Source organism: Ammodytes marinus (genome assembly GCF_949987685.1).
Source record: "Ammodytes marinus genome assembly, chromosome: 2".
Classification (NCBI taxonomy): domain Eukaryota; kingdom Metazoa; phylum Chordata; class Actinopteri; order Uranoscopiformes; family Ammodytidae; genus Ammodytes; species Ammodytes marinus.
The window spans coordinates 12,254,523-12,277,424 of NC_137231.1; the positions used below are offsets into that span (position 1 = coordinate 12,254,523).

Below are 22,902 nucleotides of genomic sequence, written 5' to 3' on the forward strand. Positions count from 1 at the left end.
AGCCCTCCTTCATTATATACAGCAAACACCTACAGAGGTGTGGATGATGCAACAAGCAGCGGGCCTGTGGTTTAATGTGACTCTCCCAAAAAGACACACAAACTAAAGAGACCTTTTGCTCTCGACGCTCTGAGAAGGGAGAGAGGATAAAACATAAGCCTCTCTCCTCAAACCCTCCCTCTCTCTATCCCGCTACACAAACAGTACGCCCATACAATGAGGCCGGGGTGAGAAAGTGTAAAGTGGAGGTGTATTGAGGGGCTGTGTAAGCTGGCCTAATCCTCCTTCACGGCATTTGTTGTGTCATTAGTGTTGCTTGGGTTGTGGATCCTGTGACACCGGCCCTATTCACTCTCTTAGCCCTCAGCCAGTGCACTGCAGAGAGCCAGTGTTTTGTTCAGAGCCGCTACAAGCCAAGGTGGATTTTCAAAGGTGGGAGCTTCCTTAAAGACCACACAGGACCTCTACCCCCCTGAGGATATAACACATTGTCACATTCTGGTGAAGGGAGGTAAATACCAGAGGTCACGAACACACTCAAGAAAACACCATACTCAAAGATTCACTCAGCAGCTTTATTTTATTTTTTTGCTAATCTCATAACAGGACCTGTCAATGGACGAACCATTAATAATGTGCTATGGCATCCCTTTATTTACTATGTGGTTAAAAGCAGGTGACCAGCTCTTTTATATTGGCTAAATTTGCTGAGTAAGTTGTACACTGCCCGGCCAAACGAAAAGTCACCACCTGGATTTAACTAAGCAAATAGGTAAGAGCCCTCAATCGGTCAAAAAGTGCAGGAGCTGAAACTACTAAAATTGGGTAAAAAACTGTCCAACCATCATCTTTGAGGAAGAAAAGTGGTCAGAAAAAATCTTTAATGATCGTGATCCGAGATCACTTAAACGTTCGGTGCAAGCAAAATGTAAAATATCAACAGCAAAACTCCCGGCTAAGTTTAATAGTGAAAGTAAGAGCATTTCCCTAAGCACAATGCAAGGAAAACTCAACATCCCTGATGGGTGCATCAGGGTAAGAAGAGAGGTGGTTGAAGTGATGCTCCCATTATGCCTAGTGCCTAATATACAAGCCTGTGGGGCAGTGTACAGTACACAGTCAGGTCTAGGTTCAGCAACCTTATGTGCCAAAAAAAAGCATATCAAAATAGGCCACGGCGAAAGGGTGCCGTAATCAAATCTTAAAATGGTCCAATGAAATATTTGAGGTTGTGACTTTCTTTTGGGCCGGGCAGTGTATATCCCTGTTTCATCTCCCTGTCTCCTGTCAAACACTATTATAAACTTTAAGAGTTCATTTCTATTAATACATTTGCCTACAGAGCCTGGTAAAAACTGGTCATTCTACGCTGCCGTTTCATTTATAATTTAAGCCAGGTGAAAACTATGCTATAGTATACAGTACCATGGAGAGTCAGTATATTTTATAGTACATTTTTTTAACATAAAATTTAAACAATGTCAGTGGTATTGGTCTTTCAAGTTTTATAAAGAACAGAGTTATTTGATAAGACTGGTTCTTTAACTGAGATGGCACCATGCAGTGTGTAAGGCTGCCGATTCTTACAAGTAGTAAGCTGTCTGTGTCGACCTATTCAAATCCAAAAAGGGAAAGAGACATTACCCTGAAACTTAGTGGATAATTTAACAGAATAAACGGTCCTCATTCCGCATAGTTGAACTGCATATTTATTCTCTCTCCAAAACTAAATTGTTGCAGAAACTGCAAACCTACTATGGCTAACTGTTGTAGCTTAGGTTACAAAGCGTATGTGTTGCAACGATTCGGTATGAATGAGTGTCTACTCCACTCTAGTTCCTGTCCATTCACCCCTTGTGCATCGTGCCATACAGTTCTAGAACGAGGTAGTAGAGATTCATTCGTTTAAAACTGTAAACCATAGATCCCAGGAGAATGACTAACATACTCATATAAAATACAATATGATGAGACAAGCATCACAAAGGAGCGATATTGCTTTTGGCCACAGCTCTTATTGCTGGCTTATTAAAACATTAGAATGGCTCAGATGATAAAAAAAACAGCTTTGATTATAGTTCCCAAAATACGTCTCAACTCTCAATACTATGGCAGCGCATTCATGCCACTGGGCAAAAAAGTAAATAAATAGTCAATCATCACAACATAGCGTGATGCATATCACATTATAAGGTCATACTGATCCATGTTATTTTATTTCCCTAGTGGCATCAACACGCTGTCGTACAATACGGTCAGACTGTTTGTGTTCATCCTGATCTACACCGAACCGTCATTACTTTAAATATTAAGACTTTTCCAGACATTTCAAATGCAAAATAAATAGAACATAAGGCCAGTTTTGCCAGTGAAATGACAAAAAAAACACACTCTGTAACAGAGTACTTAGCTGCATGGCTGATTTCTCCTTTAAGAAATGGCATAACAAGAAATTCAACTTATTCCATTCTTCTTCAAACACTTTAAAATGATAGTCGGAAGTTGTGAACAGGTATTATTCAACGCGATTCAAGGACTTTTGAGGTGTCTGAATACCGGTAGTCAAAGTTATCTCAGCGCATATTCGGAACCGGCAGACAACCTCAAATCAGGACCTTTTATCCTGGTGTCACTTGGGCTGTTCTTTGAGCTGGTGTTCCCTGAGAGCACCAGTGAAGGTAGCTGTCCACACGTGCAGGGCCGTGGCTGCGGAGAGGGTGAGGAAGAAGAGGAAGGCAACCTCAAAACCAAACCAGTCCACCACACCTCCGGCCAGGGCGCTGAACATCAGCTTCCCCAGCACCTCCAGAGTGGACAGGAAACTGTAGTGGGTCGCCTGGAGGGAAGAGGGAGGGAAGAGTGGAGAGATAGAAGGAGAGGGGGAAGGAGAAAATAAAAGGCACCTTTTAAGTGAAAAGAGGGAGATTTTTTTCTCACACAGGAATAGACAAAGCAGGTAAGTTCAAGGACAACAAAACTGATTCAATAATGGGGACAAACACACAAGACTATTATGTACACACATTTGAAAATATTACTAAGTATAAAATATATTAAAAAAGACAAAACATCAATAAATATATTGTGAAGAAAAATAAAAGTATAAAATATCTGAAAAATTTGGAAGGAGTAAGTGGGAGAGAAAAGGGGGACATTTGATCCTATCCTTTGGCACAACCTATTTGTCAAAGTTTATGAACCTATAATATAGAGTAATTATCAACAGACAGATGTACAAGAGAAAAAATAAATGCAAAATCAAACAATGGAAGAAAAGAATAAAGAAAAAAAGGCGTCTGGAAGCCTGAAAGAGAAAGCGTGAGATCATGGCCTGAGACGTTGGATGGAGGCCAAACGGAGAAGAGTATCTGATCCCAGCCTGAAGGCTTTCGAGAGAGAGAGAGAGAGAGAGAGAGAGAGAGAGAGAGAGAGAGAGAGAGAGAGAGAGAGAGAGAGAGAGAGAGAACTTGAACTAGAACTTGAACTAGAACTAGGGCTGCAATGAATGTTTCAATAATTGATTAGTAGATCTGCTAAAACCTTTTTCATTAATTTATTTCAGGCGTTTAAGTTATTTTTTAAGTAAAACTATATATATATATATATATATATATATATATATATATATATATATATATAATTCACTTAATTATAAACATTTTGAAAAGTTTTTATCAATGAAACGTCCATACATCAGGCCCAAGAACAAATGTTTTTCTTTCAACCAATTCTGTTCACAATCAGGACAGAAGGTACAAAACATTTCTCACACTAAAACTAACAGGGAAAATTAAATGATATGCATAGGATGAGCATTGAGGACCAGGTGGTGAGTTTAGACAATTTGAGCTGGTCTCCACACTGAGCTAGAGGGCTTTGAGAGCCTGTGTAACCACAGCTAAGTGGAGTGCCTTTATTCTAAGCAACTTGTTTAACGGATTTGGTTTCTATCTCCTGGGGATCGTTAACAAGCACTCACACTATCAGTTTTCTGTCACTGGATAGCACCACCTTCAATAACACACACATGTACACACATGTACACAAAACCAGCATAGGTGGGCTAAGGCTCTCCTGTGTGCACACACACACACACACTGATTCACATGCCAACTCTCTCAAGAGCAGTATATGTGTCAAGAGAGCCTCTCAAATTGAGCCCGGTTCTCATCATCACATGTCGTGATTGATTCTGTTATTAATATATTATAAGAAACCAGATTCTGATATCTGTGCTATACAGCCTGTGATTTCCTCCCAGTTTCTACCTCGCTTTAAGAGTGACAGCAATTTAAATGATAATTTGTCACCTTCAGAGATTGACTGAGTGACGTCTGAGCGGTTGTGTGAACAGCTATTACCTCCAGGCAACGATGGCCCAGTTACGGCAGGGACAAAAGGAGTTATGTCAAAGAGGAGAAAACGAGAGAGCAGAGGAAAAAGTCAGGAGAGCAGCAGAGGGTGTTTAAAGGACTACAGAGTGACAAAGAAAGACAGTGAGGCAGCAGGAGGGACATTGCCAGCGAAAGGGCCAAAAGAACAGACAAGACAAAAAGAAAAGAGGCGATGAATAGAGAGCGGCTCTGAGATTCTCCAGATGGAAATAGTGACAGGTGTAGGTGACGATAGGTGTGTTAATGTACAATGAGGATTTCCTTCTCTGCCCCCCCCCCCCCCCTTTGACAGCCAAAGGACATGACCTAACATTATATAATGGTAGCCTACAATTAGACCAAGACCCAGGAGAAGAAGGAAGGGACGTAAGGAAGGAGAGAGGGGGGGGAAAAGGCTTGTGTTGCCACAGGAGATGATCTAACACTGAGGAATGAGACAATTAACAATCAACACACAGTAATAGGATTTTGATTATGAAATAACAGCAGCGTAGGTCTGCAGAATGAGGCTGTTGTCAGGTATTTACCTGTATGCTTTCCTCGGCCCTCTGAGTGCAATGCATCATGGTAGTGAAGGTGAGTGTGGTGATGAGACCGCCCAGGAAGTGCTGAACACTCATACTCAGGACAGCCATACCTGATGGAGATAACACAAAGCAAATAAAGCAAAAGTGGTCACACTGGCTGAGAACAACAGGGTTTTAGAGAAGAGAAAAAATGAGATTACGAGAAGAAGGTTGTAATATTAGGAGAATAAAGTTGTAAAAAAAAAGTATTCAGCAATGCAGAGCAGAAGAGTCTTCTGATATTTCTTCTCTAAAATAACACACAGCTTTATACTAGAACTTTAGTCTCATAACATTACGACTTTTTCCTGTAGAATTTGACTTTTTTTTTGTAATATTCAACTTTTTTCCCTCGTAAAATTATGAATTTTTCTTTTAATATTGTCGAAGTCTCAGAATTTATTTTCCCTCAAGGTGGCCCTAAACCTCCATCACATATGTGTGCAACTGCAGTGTTTTTGTAAAGGGCAGAAAAGTATAAGTTGCACACTGTTGCCTGCTCCGCCGCACAAAGCAGTGAGAAACATTGAGCTGATGAAGTATCTCCTCTCATTTCTCCCACCACCACCACCACCACCACTCACTCCCCCTCATCCCCAAAACACATGTAGTGTATCCTCTGAGGGGAAGTGGCGGAGCGCTGTTGGTGGTGGAAACACGGAGGAACCCACAGAGCCTATCTGTCTCTGCTCCCGCTTACACACTGAATTATTCACTCAAGCCGCCAGAGTTTTGCCTGAATAAGATTCTTCAGTCAGCGTCACAAGCCTGCTGGAGTCACACGGATACACCGACTGATCACACTGGAAGAGTGGGGAAGCGGAGGGTTATCATGTAATATTGAAATATCGGAAATTGAATGTTTTTCCGTGTTTTTTCCGTGTTCTTTTCTTTTTTCCTGAAATCTTTGTTCTGGGTTTAAAGCAAAGGGTGTGTGTGTGTGGGGGGGGGGGGGGGGCTCAACTTTCAGTCTGAGAGGCTTGATAGAGGAACTGACAACGCACACAGAGATGAATGGCGTAGATGTGAATCCCTAAAGCTTTTTGACTGGCTGTGTAACAGAATCACATGTGTCATTCAGACATTAATAACTAAATGGCTCTCTGGAGAGAGAGAGAGAGAGAGAGAGAGAGAAAGAGACGGGAAGAGAGAGGGAGAAAGAGAGAGAGCGAGAGAGAGAGAAAGAGCACCTGTCTATCAATGTCTTCTCCTGTGCTGCCTGTATTAAAACTGAACATCTGGCTCAAAAACTTGTCCGGCGGGCCAGTGGTTCCCAATATATATATATTTTTTTTTCTTGGATTGTTAAGCTGTGTCTGACAATGTCTGTAACTTCCTGTAACCAGCAATCCAACATCCATGCCAACACCGACTGACTCGGTGTGCAGAGGTGAGAAAGTAAGCAGGGTTGGAAATCCTCTCTCTAACTCTCCCTTTTCAGTCTTTTCACAACCTGACCCCACTTTGGAAAACACTGCTATGGGCAACTGAGGAAGCGCCGAGCAGTTCTAGGCGAACTGTACACGGGACAGAAGACCAGACCAGTTAAAGGAACAGCAATTCTACTGAACACTTTATAAATGTCACTGTGAATGTAAAAAGCTATTTCAAAATCCTGTTGTGCGGATGTTACCTCACTTTAATATGAAATTACATACCCGTCTGACAGGTTTACATCAGGTGACATATGAAAAATCAACACACACACACACACCTTATGTCACAAATATAGAAGTAGTGAATGTCATGTTAAGTTTTTGTTTTCCAAAACCACTTGTTTATCTCCATCATGACCTCGCATTGTACATGTGAGGCTTTAAGCTGTGTATTTACGAGTACCTGTGTGTGTGTTTATTTAAGAGACTAGTGGGTCACATGAGGACAGATATGTGTATGGGAACTGGATCTGGAGAGTTTAAATATGTATGTCTAAAGAATTGAGTAAGATAATAGATGTGTTTACACTATTCATGGATGTAATGTATGTTGAAAATGGCTGCTGCGAGCCTGTTTCAGCTGGTCTCTCACCTTTCATTAGTGGCGAAGGTTCCAGTATGGTGAGTAGAGAGCTCTGGAAGACCATGCTGACGGTTCTCATTACAAACACACGGCGCATCAGGGCCCCGATGCTGAGGACAGAGACCAGCCAAGAAGCCCAGTATCAGACAGATGTTCACCAGCCACTAGGTACCAGTGTAACTGATGAGCAGTGTGATAGGTGGTGACAGTGGCTCAAGGCTAGTATCGTTAAAATTTGGGAGACATTCTGCTTTTTTTCCCCCCCATGTCAAACACAATTACACACACAAAATCACACACACACACCCTGCTTACACACTGTTACACGCATGCACTTACTTAAGTAAACAAGTCCCCAGACACTAATTGATTCCCCGTAAGTGCAAGAAAATCATCCCCCTGTGGGTTTGGTTCATGACGTAATCAATAACCTAAGGAGATCCCCAGCGTGAGGAAGATAATTAATCACACACACACACACACACACACACACACACACACACACACACACACACACACACACACACACACACACACACACACAGTTGTGATACACTAGGGATTAACAATGCCAATCACCCAGAGGATGCCTGCCACTCAAGGGGCTGTGTATGTGTTTGTTTGTTTTCTGCATGTAATTATCTATGTGTAAAAAAGGCTGTGAGGAAAAAAAGAAAGGGTCTATCTCACAAAGCAGCATATCTGGTTGAGTTGAATAAGTGCACTGAGTAAAACCATGAACAGTTTCTGTCCCTGATCCAGGTTCAAAGTGCCAACTTCTCCTAAGCAAAGTTTACCAGTTTGTTTCAGTCTAAGAGGGATCAAACAATGGTCTACACTTGTTTTTTAATCTTTTTATGCGTTGTAAACCTAGTCTGCCCTGGCTGACCCTGCTCAGTTCCCAATTTGCTGTTCATATTAAACTCTACAAAGCATCATTCCAAGTCGTCATATAATAAAAATGACTCCTGATATTGTCTATTTCATAGAGTGAACAAAATGAGACTGAGGGGAGAGCGAGGCCGACTTACATGGAACGCTGACCGCAGTCAAACCCAATACATTCGGATAATATGGGACAGCTATTTTTTCATAAGCAAGTCATGGACAGCTTCTTTGACCGATTAATCATTTGATCCACAAAATGTCAGAAAACAGAAACAAATGGCCACCACAATTTCCTAGAGCCAAAGGTTATGTATTGAAATATCTTGTTTTGTTGTCAACAGTCAGAACCAGGATGTTCAGTTTACAATCTTGAAGCCTATTCCGTCCACTGCACTTTTGATTAAAGGTGAAGTAAGCGATTTATTTATGTTAATATAAGTGTTAAATTGTTCTTTATTCATACAGTGATCACTTACATAATGTGCGCGTTTCATAAAGCCGATCTCTCAGTCAGCTGCTCTGCATGTAATCGGCAAATAAACTTTTTGTCGGATCCCGAAATTAATATCCAATCACAAGAGAGAACGCTACAAACCGACACCCGTCTAACTCATGGTCTCACTGCCAGTGCACGCCAGAGGACAGATGGGTGAATGTTTATGCACCTACAATGGCAGAGCAGGTAAAAATCCTTCACAATGTCTGTTTTGATGGTTTTTATAATGTTTTATCACAATTACTTATCTGAGATGGTGCTAGATAACTCGCTGTTTGAAGGCCGCAGTGCATTAATGTGGTGACGTAGGGATGAGCGAGGAGACTGCTAACTGCAGTAACTGACAGGAAGTTAGCTAAAAGAACCATTCCACTTACAGCACCTTTAAGGGTTAAAAGTATTATTAAAAGAGTATAACTGAAAACTCCTTTCAAAAGATAGCCGAAGACTCTGGGTTGTGAACCCTTTCTGGTGAAAATGTCGAATAATACAGACCTTTAATCAACTTTTTTTCTGTGTAAGACATCCTTCTCTCTCTCTCCCTTCTCTGCATCTCCTCCCCTCTCCACCCAGTCATTCCTTACCTCTCTACTGGAAAACCAATCCTGCATCATTCACATGCTAAAGACATTCTTCTCTCTGCTACCCCTTTACTTTCCGTCTCAATGACAGCCTTTCATATCACGCACTCTCAAGAGAAGCCCGCGTGTGTGTGTGTGTGTGTGTGTGTGTGTGTGTGTGTGTGTGTGTGTGTGTGTGTGTGCGTGCGTGCGTGCAAGAAAGAAAGAGAACCTGCCTAGCTGCCACCTCACACAGCCCGGGCCCAGATAAGAATAGCCATGATCTCAGGTTGCCAGTGGCGGTTGTAAAGGGGGGCATTCACTGACCACTCAGCCGTTTCTGATGGTGGGGAGGATGAACTTTCCAACTGAGCTTTTAGAGGTGGTACCACAGCCCACTGGAGAGCACATTCTCTGTGTGTATATGTGTGTATACAGAAGCTTTAAAAAAGCACTCTGATACAGCAGTTATATTATCATGCACCCTGGCCTAACAGTGGTGCTTCAATTTCATTTGTCTTTGATAACTGCATCAGCTGTGGGTTCCAATAGTTGACTTCTAAAAAAGACAAAGGTATCAAAATGTGTGATACTGCCAGAAACTGAAAGCAGTAAAGACTGATAGACTGACTCTAAACACTCTAAACACTCCTCACGCATCTGACTCACACAGAACTTTAATCCACACCAGAGGAAGTTGTGGGAATGATTTTTTTTTTTCGGTCTCTGGCAGCGTGTGAACATTTTATTGCCTGTAGAAGTTACCAGATCTTTCACAAGTTAGACAGAAGAGAGATAGAGTGAAAGATGGAAAGCCTGAGTATGACAATGACATTTTGTGACATCTTTTTGAAAGCGCTTGCCTTTCCCCTCAACAGAAAACGTTGCCTTTGGAGGCTTGCGCTGTGTTTGCTCGTGTCACATTACAAGAGGAGGAGAAAACCTGGCAGCCAGATGAAAAGACAACAACATAATGACAAAAAAACTGACATGTCGACGAATAAGGTGAGCACACAACAACATACAGCTGAAGCATTTATACTAACGCATTATTGATTCGACAATAAAGACATTTTCTAAATGTGAATGGAAGGGGGAATGACGGGTGGATGTTTCAGTAAGAGTACGGCAATGGATGCATGGTCTTGGAACCAACATACTATTCTCCATGAGGGCATTGTTGTTATTTATAGTTTCCATTACATCACACTGGCCATAGGCAGGGTTGTGTGTTGTGATGTGATCATAGTATACGTAGACATAAAACCGTATGCAACAATGGTCAGACACTATCAGAGCAGTTTCTATGTGCTGAGGGGGATATGATGTAAAGGTTACGCACAGAAGCAGAAAGTTAATCTCACTGCATTATCGTCAGGATTGCAATTTTGCATTAAGAGGATTTTTTAACACTACATACATGTGCAAGAACGGTTTCCACAAGGCCATTAGAGCCATAAATAACTTGTCTAATATACTTGATTACGTGCCATTTTGATATTTTAATCAGAAAGACTAACATCATGCTATCCATCTGTAAATCGCAGAGTTCAATACAACTACAGTTGCACATTGTCTCTGCGATATAACCCTGAGGGGGAGGGTGTGTGGGTGTGTGTATATGTGTGTGTGTGTGTGTGTGTGTGTGTGTGTGTGTGTGTGTGTGTGTGTGTGTGTGTGTGTGTATGTGTGTGTGTGTGTGTGTGTGTTTGCGTGCGTGATGGATTTGCTGCTCATGCTGTTCTCCCACCACACACCAGACACAGGGGGTCCCTGAGCTCTCAAACAAGGCTATGTTTACTTAAATTACTGTACACACACAGTCAGACAGACACACACACAGTCAGACAGACACACACACACACACACACACACACAAGTCTATGAAGAGTAAGAAAATTGGAAGAACAGGCACAGAGTGGAGAGGAAGAGGTAAGGGAAATGGCAGAGAGCTGCAGGAAAGTTGTGCACAGAGAAAGCTTGAAGGAAAAAGACAAATTCACGACTAGCTTTACAGAGGCACATTGGTCTGATTTGTTTTATCCTACAAAAGCTCATTTTCAACTAATGATTCTTTTATTTTATTTATTTATTTATTTTTAATAATGGTTGGTTTCAGTTGTGTTATAGCAGTTTGCACTGAAATTATTTTTCTGTTTGTAGCACTGTGCCAACAAGTTATAGGAAGATGCCATGCTAAGTTCTGAGAAAGTGTGACAAGCTTTTTCAGTATTTCTGGACATTTTTTTAAAATAGCAAATATGTCCGTGGAGGAGTGTGAACATGCAGAAAAATGTGTACTCTTACTGTGCGCAGTCTTTCACCGACTTTTTGTACATTTTTAAGGAGGCATTTTCCAACCCTTCAAAATAATAGATACCAACGGGAAAAAGCCCTTTGGAGTTACAAAGCACTGCATCCACTGAAAGACAACCGATGGGACGTTGTGGATGAAGGGCGGCTACCTGAACTGAGCCAGCAGCAGGCCTCCCAGGGATGAGCCGCAGATGGAGAAGCCCATTGCGATCACTCCGTTCCAGAAGCCCAGCTCCCTGGCCGTCATGTGATGATCCAGCAGGAAGAGGGGGAACATGGTCACTGCACCCTGCTCACCTGCACACAGTAGAGAGAGAGGGGGAGGCAAAGAGGGAAAAAGAGGAGAAGATAAGAGACAAGGAGAATAAAAGGAAAAAAGGTCAACATAGTTAATTGGTTAGACATACATGATAGGCAGAAACGCTTCAGAGTAAAACAATATGTTTGTGTCTACTGTACATATCTGACTAAGCATATATTTTTTTCACATCTAGCAGATATGCGAGACACACCTCGTGAATCCACACGCCTATTCATATCACAGTCAGATGCGATGAGGATTTCATTCCAAACTGTTTAGCCTGCAAGACTCAACAACATGGTTTTCCCTGAGATGACAACTGCAGAATGAAATACAGCACACACCAACACGCGGCGCACACCTAGGCCTATTCCTGGAAAGTGTCAATAATAGATGCCTGACAAGAAAAAGAATACCCTCAGTCACTTTATCAAACGGGGGCCTAGCACTTTTTTCCTAAAGCACAAAAAGGAAAACACAACAAAAAAACACAAAAACTTCCGCGGATGAAACAGACCTCACAAAGACCTTTCAGTCAAAATAAAAAGTTCCTGTCAGACGGTAAGACTTTCTCTGTGTGGCACTGAGTGTGGGGGTAATGTTCTGCTGAACATTACAGTAAAATATTCAGTGGCGCCAACTATACGCCATTATTATATTAATGGAGACTGACTTCAGAAAGACAGTGGGACCAAGGAGCTGCGTGAGTGACAGCTCAGCTCCCAGACTGCTGTCAAAGACGACGCAACACAAGCGACGGCTCACTCACTCAGTCAGCCAGGAGACAAACAAAAATAGAGAAAGAGAGTGGGGGGAAAAGACAGATGAAACAGACTGAAATAAAAAAAATAATAATAAGAGAAAGCTGAGGAGCTCTCAGTGATAGGGAGTGCAGCAGCAGAACCAGATTGTCACCGCTGTTACAGTGGTGTGACAACCCAGCACAAACGTGGGGAAGGTAATATGGATTCTTTGTGGGAAATACATGTCTCTCGCTTCTGTCAATCATGTTTCACTGTCGGAATTTTACCCATAGTTAATACAGAAGTGGACGCCTATGTTCAAGTTGGTCATGAAAATTGAATTAGCCAATAAGAGTGACTTCCCTCTACCTGTCTGACTGAATAGTGTGTTGTTTTTCATTCAGGTAAAGAATAAATGTGAAAAAGAAATGAGGAGACAAAGAAAGAACAACCATAACAACAAGTCTACAGAGGTTCTTCACATCGCAGTAGTCATACTGAACAGTACACAGTTTGCACAGGGGCTGTGCAGTGAAGTGAATTTGTTAATTGTAATGCAATTTTACAAACTAGTCACATGATGGCAACATTATGTACGTTTTACTTATAAACCCATGAGGGGTTCAAACCCAAGATGACAGATTTGAAGGTGGAGTCAGCGCTTCTGGAGAATACTTGCTGACAAAAATCACTTTTTTTAGTCATAATCTGTGAATATCTCCAAAAGATTAACTACCTGTCTATACTGGGTGTGCGCTGAGTAAAAACCTAGTTTAATATACAGGCTAGGCTCTGTAAACGGGCATGTTGCTGGATCCCCCTTTGTTTAGGCTACCCTTTGTGTACATACCCATTTACAGAACCTAGGCTATGTATGAGCAGCTTTTTTTCAGCACACACACAATACGTACAGGTAGCAGTCTGGAGGAGATATTCACTGATTTTGACAAACAAGCTACTCCATTTGTAAAGTGGATCTTTATAATATATCAGTGTTCATAACTATCACTCCACAAACTGATACACTTACACACTTGGTGCATTATCCACATTTCAAACTCTGTCGTCCTCTGTGCTGAAGTGTTTTGAACTGCGTCAACTGTGCGGTAGGCATATTAGTCATAAAAAAGTCAATATTGGCATCAGCGGTACCCATGATGGTTGTTGTTTACCCATGGTTCTGTGCTTCCCCGTCCTTTCTGCCTGTTGTTGAGCTCCGCGCTCAGAGCTTTCACAGTCCCGCCTTCAACTAATTATTTCTTTAAAGAGGGGGGTTGGGGCAGGGCGTGCAGACAAACACAACCGGGATGATTATTCCTTTCTATAAATATTCTCAAAGCAACAATTGTCCATTTCAGCAGGGATTTCATTAGACATCGGCAGAGATTGAACAAGCAGAGTGGAGGGGAAGGAGGAGACGGTGGGGATGAAAGATGGAAAAGTGGAGGACTGGAAGAAAGTCAGTGATAACGAGAAAGAATAAATAAATAGAGAAAAATGGAGAGAGAAATAATGAGACGAGATGCAGCGCAGGAAATGACAATCCTAATTGTTATTTGTTTTAAAATAATAGTAAGACGTGAGTTAAACATGACGAAGAGAGAAAGGAGAGCAGCCAGGGATGGAGACAGAAGAGAAGGGGGGGGGGGCAGATGAACAGAGAGATTGTTAGGAGGTTAGTGAAGAGGAAACAGAGTAGGGATGGCAGGCTCAAACAAAACACTGTGTTTATGTTTACATTGGAGGCAGACAGCACAGAAAGACAAAACTATGTAGCATTAAGAGGGAACATGACAGAAAGAAAGCTGTCGGGTTGTATTATTTAGCGTGGTTATTTAAATGTGCTTTGTGACAACATCAGTCATTTACTAGACTTGCTATAAGTATTAGTGGGGTGGTCCAAGCACCCTTACACAAAGATACACAAACACAAACAATTGAATTAAAAAAAGGCCCTGAAAACCCATTTACTCGATAAGTTACTTACCACAAAACAAGTAAAAAAAACACAGGCTTTCCTGATGAAATTCTAACACATAACACCCTCTTTATCCATGAGATGGGAGAGGTGGTGTGAGTGTTTGTGTCAAAAATATAGATTTGTTTGTGATAGAAGGGGTTTGGGTGGTTGTATAGAGGGGAATCAGAGAAGAGTATAGATGTGAGATGAGGGTAGTGGGGTCAGACCCTAGCGTCCATGCTGCAGCTTAGACAAAAGAGCTGGCAGAGCAGGAGGGATCAATGAGGACGCCCGGTCCCACTGCTGCACTATCACTGCCTGCTGAGAGCGTGGTAAACAGACAGAGATTGCTTCATGTTTGAAAAGGCACTGAAAAGACACACGCACACACACATCCTTCAGATCCTCAAGCTTCCCGAGGACAAATCAGTGACACTTTTTCACAGCATCGTATGCATATTAGTCTATTGACACACACGCTAGGGGTCCCTGCAGGTCAAAGTAGGTGTCAAGGAGTTCTCTGCGGCTCACATAGCACCGAAACATTGGAAAGACACACTCTATGTGCAGAAGCAAGTCAACCACTATCTCTCCCCCTGACCCAAACATGATAGGTCACTAGGTAGAGTTTGTTTTTTTCTCTGTTTTCTCAGTTTACTTTCTTAGGAATTATGTAATATTATTAATATCCTTCAAGGGTCAGGATTACAGAAATGTTTCCTATAACACACACTTAAACAATAGTATGTGTCAGTTAGACGAAGAAAACAAGACTGTTATACAGTATTTGCAGTATCTCGTGAATTCATCAGTACTTCATGAACTATCCGTGATGCACAAGGGCTAATAGTGCTCATGCATGAATAATTGAAAGAACCATACATTAAATAATAAATCAACTAATGTATTTCAATCATCATGATTGCTGAGTTATCAATGATGAGCATTCCTTAGGTAAGTCTGCAGCTAAAGTGACACGCCACAAAACTGACCAGTCTGCACAGTGCTGTATTCTGTTGAATCCCAAGTATTGTAAACACTATTAATCATTACTTTTTCATTATTTTGTGGCTATTTTGTTACATTCATGTTTGTGACCATCAAATATATTTGTGAACTGGTCCGTCTTTCAAATTATATCTTTATGTTGGTCTTAGGAAAAAGTTTGATCTTAAAGCTGTTTCTATAGCTGTCTAAACTGATCATTGTAGGTAAAACAAAACAAAAAATCATATAAATGTTATCATAAAAGGACTGTGACTTACCTTTAGTGAAGTATTTTCTCATACTATATTTATGTTTACAAGAGTCAATTAATGAACACCAACAAAACAGGCCAGTATTAACTATTAATTACAAGTTGACAAAAAAAGCACACAATACTGATTTGATTTTTCATCATAAGACAGAATATTTGGATTTAGCTTATTGTGGGAGATTTTAGGTGGTCAAAGATTGGACCTTTGAACATCTAAAAAAGGTCTTACATATGTCTGTTCATGGATAAGTTTGTGTATTTCTATTGCCATGTTGCTCTTTTTTCTCTGCGGGCAGGGCACCATGTGGTGGTCGTTCATTAATTCATCGCCTCTTTCAGCCTCCCTCCCTGCAGTCTTTTTTTTATTCCTTCTGGAAAATACCCTCGACAAGTCCCTCTCTTCTCTCATTCCCACTCCCCTCCTCTCCTCTCTCTTCCTGAGAACTCCATCGACTCCTTCGACCCCACTATTATCCATCTATTCTATATGAGTCCATGCCTCTCAAAATGTTCTGAGGACTGGACTGCAGGTGTCATGTCAATACCAAAATTGTTTTTAATTATTTAATGTCAGAATATGTAGTACTGTATTCATTCCCCCAGTGCAGCGGCCCCTACATAAGCTCCATCAAAATCCTTTACTTTACCCTCTCAACCTCCACCTTCGGGCTGTAAATGTATGTGAAATGTACAGTAGAGCTGCTGCCCCAATAAAAATCCCTGCAACCCTCCTTCTGAGATGTTCAGAAAGGGAGAGAGCTGTTCTATAAGGGCCAGCTTAAACATGTTGTGAAAAGCTCAAGGGAAAAAAGGTACACACAAGGCAATAGTGCATCAATAAACTGGATGCAATTTGCCATCTAATGATGCAAGAAATAGACCAAAGACTAATGTTAACTGTTTCCTTCACTGTTGTAATAAACACAATGTATAGGAGCCTTGTTCTAGGCAGTACGTTAAGTTGCCAGTGTATTAGGACCAACTAGCCAATAGTAGTCCAATACAACATCCCTGAAGGTTATTGAAAGGGTGTCAATTCAACTGTATAGTCATTTACAATGCGCAGTTTGTCATGCTGTTGAACTGTATAGCTTTACAATGAGAGGCATTTAGGATATTTTTTCAAACCCATTTATATTAATGAGGTGTACATAATAAATGGGTGTTTAACCATTAACCACTTTTCATCATTTGGGAGTGAAAGAATAAAAAGGGGTTTTGGGAAAAAGGCTTGCTTATTTATGTTCACCCATCCATTCCTTGGCCCACCTGGACAATTCCCAGGGAAAGCTAAGATCAGGGTCCCCCTTTTTCTACACCATCCACATCTAATATCAACATACAGACTCAGAGCTACTGACTCACTACCCCAATACCTTTAAAAACAACCAGCTCTGACGTGTGCAAGAACTGCAGCGTCACTTACACTGTGGATGAGTGGTTAATTAGAAATAATATGAGAATAATATAAGCAATACAAAGCATTTTAATCAAAGGCACTTAAGCTGTTGAGATGACCTATAGGTGCAGCAAAATAATCATGATCCTCAAATTGTCAAATGAACACACAAGTGTTTAGAAGGATTGCCCTTTCAGCTGTAACTACTATGTGTTTCAGCAGCTTCACATGCGAGCACAGAAGCTGCTAAACAGGGTTCGTTTCTCCCACACCAGCAGGATATTAAACTGTTTGTAAAATGTTTGCTTCTTTCTACCTCAAATTGTCTCATGTTGGCCTCTTTTATGGCCTTTTCCCTAATATATTTTCTACACTCCGTGGTTCCCTCTCAAGTCCACCCAGACTGTTTACCCGTTATGCCTGTGGCCTCAGATGGCACAGGGTTCACAGTTCAGACACAAGGCTTCCAATGGTTGGTCACTGTGTTGGATCCAGCGCAAACACAGAGTTCATTAGGGATAAATGAAAGAGAAGGGTCTGAGCTATTATGTGTGTGTGCGTGTCTGTGCATGTGTGTGCGTGTGCGTGTGCATGTGCGTGTGTGTGTGTGTGTGTGTGTGTGTGTAAAGTTGAGGGAGGGGGGGTTCAGACAGACAGATCACCAGCCTCACACAAACATACCCACACACACCCCTTGAACAAAAACAATACTGTCTCACATTGGAAATTATGCTGGCACATCCAGGCCTACTCTGTAATATTACACAGTCCTTTTGTTCCCAGCAAAGGTGGGAAAAATTGAGAGTCTTACAAAAGAAAATACTAACAGGTGGCAAGGCTGTTAATGAATAAACGGAACTCAATCAGGACACTGAAAACAATTAATTCCTCTTTAACCATGAGCATCAGTCGAAAGCGTGCGTGTGTGTTTATGTGCGACAGAGAGAGTGTTTGGGGGGGCAGCTCCCTAGACAGATTAAGGGGTCCCTTCATATTCTGTCTAGTAGTGTCGTCTGCTGGGGCTCATCCGATTACTTAGCCACCTTTAACACTCTCTCAAAAATACACACACACACACACACACACACACACACTTTAAAAACAAAGGGATATACATTCAAGCACATGCACGTGCAAAGGCTATGCAAATGTTAGGAGACAATTACATTCCCACCACCCACATACACACACAAACATAAACACACATCAGCGTGATGCGCCGTCTTCCATTTCAGTTTCTGACTGCAACAGACACAAAGACACGCTAATCCTTACATAATCCCCTTCTGCTACCAAACACCAAACTGTGGTCATACTCTCTCTCCTACACACACACACAAGCTCCACTGATCCAAAACTACCTTTGAATTTTTGTTTCTAATTGGAACAAATTCACACACAAAACTGTCTGTGTGAGCTCAAACTTCCTTATATTCTCATGCAATAGCTTTAGGTTATACTTTTATACCGGAGACATTGAAAACAACTGCTATATCTCTGAAGAGCCTGTATTTTCCAATGTATACAGGTGCTGCGACTATTGTCTTGCCATAACAACTTGCCTAACTTGTTCAATACAATTGCTCCATGGTTCAGTCATCATGGACACACCAACAGAGACATCTAGTGGTGAGTTCAGGGCCCTACATGAAGGTAGGAACCCAACTGTAGAAAAGTTTTAAAAGAACAAAAGAGACCATTACAGGAAATACAGCTTTTCATCGCTTGAGGCGAATGTTTTTTACTGTCTGATGAGCTGATAAAAATGTGATGGACATGTTGTAGATCAACAAAGAAAGAAAATAAATTGACAGATTATTCAATAATGAAAGTAATTATTAGCAGCAGCCCTATTAATAAAGCACAATTGAAAAGGTTAGCAATTCTGGCGAACACTTGTTGTCAAAATAAAGTTGTCCAAATAATTGAATATCTCCTCACTATCCGCAACCAGTAGGTAATGTGTGTACTGGTGTTAATACACAGCCTGGGCTCTGTAAACTGGTATACAAAGGGTATATAAATAAAGGAGTCCCACCGTAACTAACAACATGCCTGTTTACAGAGCCCAGGTTGTGTTTTACCACTGGGTTTTTTTCAGCGCGCACACAGTATTGTAAGGAGATATTCACTGATTTTGACAAAAAAGTGATTTTGACAACAAGCATTATCCAGAATTGCTCACTCCACCTTTAACCAGGAAAGGTTCAGACATAGCATCAGTATGAATATAAGGCCTATAGCAATGATATAAAAGTAAAATCTAGGATGATGGGCTCCCTTTATCAGACTCACCTAGTTTGTATGTCAGCACATACAGGACTGTCCAAGGGGTGCCGGGCACTGCCAGCATCTTCCTCCAGGCCCTCCATGGCCTCATAGCGTCCATTCCCTGCCCTCCCTTCCTGCTGCCATCTGCCTGCTGCTGGCCTCTCAAAGTCTCATCACAGTCCAGCACCGGGGTCCCCAACACAAACAGAGCCACACCCGCGTACACGAACGTCAGCAGCATGAACATACAGCTCCATCCAGCCACGTCGATCACAGCCAGCAGCCCGCCTCCTGCAAACACCGCCCCAGCTTTATAGCCCACCACTTGGGCTGTGTTGCCCAGCCCGAGCTCCCCACGACCTCTCAACAACCCCACCGCAGCCCCGTCTACGGCGATGTCCTGGACAGCCGCCAAGGTGTTCATGGTCAACAGGGTTCCCGCTACCCCCCAGATATGTGCCTCTGGGGCTAGGGCAGCACTGGAGAGGCATGTCAGAGCCAGCCCGGACACTGTGCCCACCAGCCAACGACGCTTGGAGCCCACCCGGTCCACGAAAGGAGCCCAGAGCACCTTGAGGATCCAGGGGAAGTAGAGGATCTTGGTGAAGCCAATGCGGGTGAGGGAGTGACCGGCTCCACGCAGGTAGACGGGAAGCAGGGAAGACTGGAGACCATAGGGGATGCCCTGGACAAAGTACAGCAGGCCCAGGAAGACAAGTTTGTCATTCATGATCTACCTCCAAAAGTGACCCTTTCTTTCTTTGAGCAGACAGACACTGCAGTGGTCCATTGATCAGGTCGTTGGCGTTACTTAAGGCACTTCAATTGGACAGCCTGTCCTGAAATGAAAAGGACAGAGTGTGATGTTCAGATTTGTTGGGAGCTGGACTTATAATGTTGTTATACACAGAGGAGGTGGGGTGGCTAAAGCCTTCCACAGCACGTGCAGGCTGCCTAAAAAGGACGTGTTTCTACAGCTGTGTCACTTATTCCCTGTCCGGTTCATTCAGTAACCTGGCTAACATTAGCTCCTCAAAGTCAAATGACGTATGTACACAAACATGTCAAATATTACGTTGACCACGTGTATTTTCATCCTTTCACTTACGTCAACACAGACGACACTTTAAATCGTTGACATTTTGCTGACAGGTAATTACGACAGCTGTGATAACTTTGCTGCCAAGCTGACTAACTAGCTCCCGTTAGCTAGCTAGTTTGCTGTCATGCTAGGCTAAGTAAACGAACAGCATTACAACACATTTGTAGCGAGTGTCAATATCATATGGGGTTGCGTGACAATCGGAAAAGCAAAGTTATGTACGCTATGAGATAAATCACAACACATACTGGGATATAAAGTTGGTTAGCCTAGCGTTACCAGACCGGAGTGTGCTCTGCTTGTTTAGGTTTATAGTTGCGGTGTGTGGTTGCCAGGTTCATTGACAGCATCCCCCTTCTGCGCATGGCAACCCAAGAATGGTTGGCGTCTGTTTTATGTGTAATTTAAAATCCCCAAGGGCCTGCTTTATGTGTAGACTCTTGATATATTGCTGAAGGAGACACATTTTATCATCCAACTTGGCAACATTAGCTCCCTTAATCAATCGTATAATTGTATACCTTAATCTTAATGGTATACAATTATATGAAGGCCTTTAGCCTACTGATACCATCACTTCTTGAATATTTGGTTAGTGTCTATCTGTTATTTAGGCTACTGTATGTGCATATACAAAGAACCAGGAACACTCAGGCCTTAATTTAAAAAGCGTTTATTTGCAGATTGTATGAAATACTTCAAGGGTAGTCTTACTGCTGTTACAGAGTGGCTATGTTTGGCATGTGGTGATCTGTATGTGAGCAAATGCACTGTGATGAATGACTTCTGTGTAAACAAGAAACTAATGTGTATCAAGCTAATTCTGTTCCATAGAATCAGCATCATCACTGCTGTCAGATCCATGTTAAAAAAAGAGTGCTGGAATGAAAAGGAATAACTTGAAGAGCACATTTGTATCTGCGAGAAAAGCTGAGCCGAATCCATTTTATTCATGGCTCATTGCTGTTAATATCTTCTAAATGGCAGGACAGTCGCAAAGAAAGGCTGGTCAGTTCTCCACAGGGCACAATACTGTATGTATGAGATTACAGGGGGGATTTTCCATATAGCTGGACTTGCTGCTGGATCTTGAGCCACGATCTCAATGTTTGGTGACTAGTTTTCTGACCCACACAGAGCAAGCAGGATCTTTTCATAGTCTCCTTTGGTATCATCCTGAAGGAAAGAAAAAAAAATAAGTTTTTGCACACTTTACACCATTGCCTCTCGTTTTGTGAATTTGCCAAATGAACACCGAAAATAAACTAGACAAATCTGACATCTTAGAACTGTTTGTTTTCAATATCCGTGGTCAACATTTTGCTCACCAGAATGTCCTGGTAGAGTGTTTTGCTGTAGTTCTTCTTGTACTGTTCCTTGATCAGTTTCATGTCAATTTCAGAGCGGCTCACCATGATGCGGGTCAAGATAGCTTTGCGGGTGCCTTTACCCTGATCGACAGAGGAGAGTCAGGGAACAGCTTTGACAGCAGGCACAGTGGTTTACATGCATTTCTTTTAGATTTTGAGAGTAGTAGTCTATACAAGCTGTAGGTATACCTTCATGGCCAAGTTGAGCTTCTCCGCAAAGAACACAGGCCTGCTTCCAGCACACTTCACTATGGTGTTTGGAAGAAAGAAAAATGGCTCAAGTTTAAATCGAGTCTGTGCATAAATCATCACTCAGGTAAGAAAGTGAAGAGTAATAGAGGTTTGTGTCTTTACCTACTGCAATGAGACAAGCTTCAATATCTCCCTTCAACTCCATGTCGATGGCTTTGGCCAAGTCCACTTTGCTGTACTTTGAGTACCTCTCAAATACTGCAAGAGAGGATGTGGGGGAAGATTGTGAGATAAGACAGGAACAAACAATAATAAAAAAATAAATAAATAAAGAAGGATTTGGCTGAAAGGGACAGTGAGCCGGTTTACCTTGACGGAGATGAGGGGCACTCCTGGTGACCAGGATATCAATGAAGACAGAGGTGTCTGTGCCCTTTCTGGCCTCACCGGCCTGGTACAGAGCCCTGGCATCGCTGTCCACCAGCTGATCAACAACTCCTTCAGTCCGGCCGGCCTGCCATAAAAACAAAGAAAAAGGAATTGGTTGGGATGACCTAGACATGACACTACAGTTTGCTGTGACCCTAAAGCTCTTTGTGCAAGCCTGATTTATAATGGGACTGTGTGGTAAGAAAGGAACTGTTATAGGCAGCAGTGTACAGTATAACTGTAAATGGAGCACAACAAAAATAACTAGAAGAGATTCATGATTATGTTACTTCTAGCTTGGAGCAGTCCTTATTCCTAGTTTACTGTAGTGTCATAGGTAGATTTACAAACTTGCTGTCATTCTTTCAAAGATTTGTCACAATCTGTCTACATTCTTTTGTGCATGAAAGAAAAAGTAATGTTGCCAATAATGATCATGGTCATATAAAAAGTGAAGAAGAAGGTTGGTAAATGTGAGACTGATTTAACTGCCACTGCCAGACTGTCAAACACAGAAACTTGCTTATTTCCATCAAATTCCACATTTCTCTTCATTTTTACAAAATGCAGCTTTTGACATTATTTCAAATCCTATACAGTAGCTGCTCAGCATATTGAGTCTGTACTGTACGTTACCC

The 22,902-nt window shown here is 41.9% G+C and overlaps 2 protein-coding genes across 4 annotated transcripts in view; both read right to left on the reverse strand.

The window, feature by feature from the left end:
* Positions 1-610: 610 nt before the first annotated feature.
* mfsd3 (major facilitator superfamily domain containing 3) lies at positions 611-20,591 on the reverse strand. Of its 2 annotated transcripts, none has more exons than XM_080051955.1 (6): positions 20,522-20,591; positions 19,196-20,010; positions 11,389-11,536; positions 6,989-7,089; positions 4,922-5,031; positions 611-2,836 (listed from the first exon to the last, which is right to left on the reverse strand). In XM_080051955.1, the coding sequence occupies exons 2-6, from the start codon at positions 19,899-19,901 to the stop codon at positions 2,630-2,632; spliced, it is 1,272 nt and encodes a 423-aa protein (XP_079908081.1). In that variant the 5' UTR covers positions 19,902-20,010; positions 20,522-20,591; the 3' UTR covers positions 611-2,629. The 2 variants fall into 2 exon arrangements, with proteins under 2 accessions (XP_079908081.1, XP_079908082.1); XM_080051956.1 differs by having other exon boundaries at positions 19,196-20,005; positions 20,522-20,548.
* Positions 20,592-20,930: 339 nt separating this feature from the next.
* anxa1a (annexin A1a) overlaps positions 20,931-22,902 on the reverse strand; it is a 5,418-nt gene continuing 3,446 nt past the window's right edge. For both annotated transcript variants that reach the window (XM_080051652.1, XM_080051653.1), the window contains exons 8-12: positions 22,205-22,349; positions 21,998-22,093; positions 21,833-21,891; positions 21,602-21,724; positions 20,931-21,449 (exon numbers count right to left, since the gene is read on the reverse strand). In XM_080051652.1, coding sequence (XP_079907778.1) covers positions 21,390-21,449; positions 21,602-21,724; positions 21,833-21,891; positions 21,998-22,093; positions 22,205-22,349 — 483 coding nt within the window. In that variant the 3' untranslated portion in view covers positions 20,931-21,389. The remainder of the gene's footprint in view (positions 21,450-21,601; positions 21,725-21,832; positions 21,892-21,997; positions 22,094-22,204; positions 22,350-22,902) is intronic.

Bases quoted from the DNA above. Each gene is read 5' to 3' on its own strand.
- mfsd3 (XM_080051955.1), bottom strand. From the start codon at position 19,901: ATGAATGACAAACTTGTCTTCCTGGGCCTGCTGTACTTTGTCCAGGGC. The intron at 11,537-19,195 runs GTGAGTCTGATA...TACTGTGTGCAG, and splicing joins TGTGCTGACATACAAACTAG to GTGAGCAGGGTGCAGTGACC. The intron at 2,837-4,921 runs GTAAATACCTGA...TCTTCCCTCCAG, and splicing joins GGGCCGAGGAAAGCATACAG to GCGACCCACTACAGTTTCCT.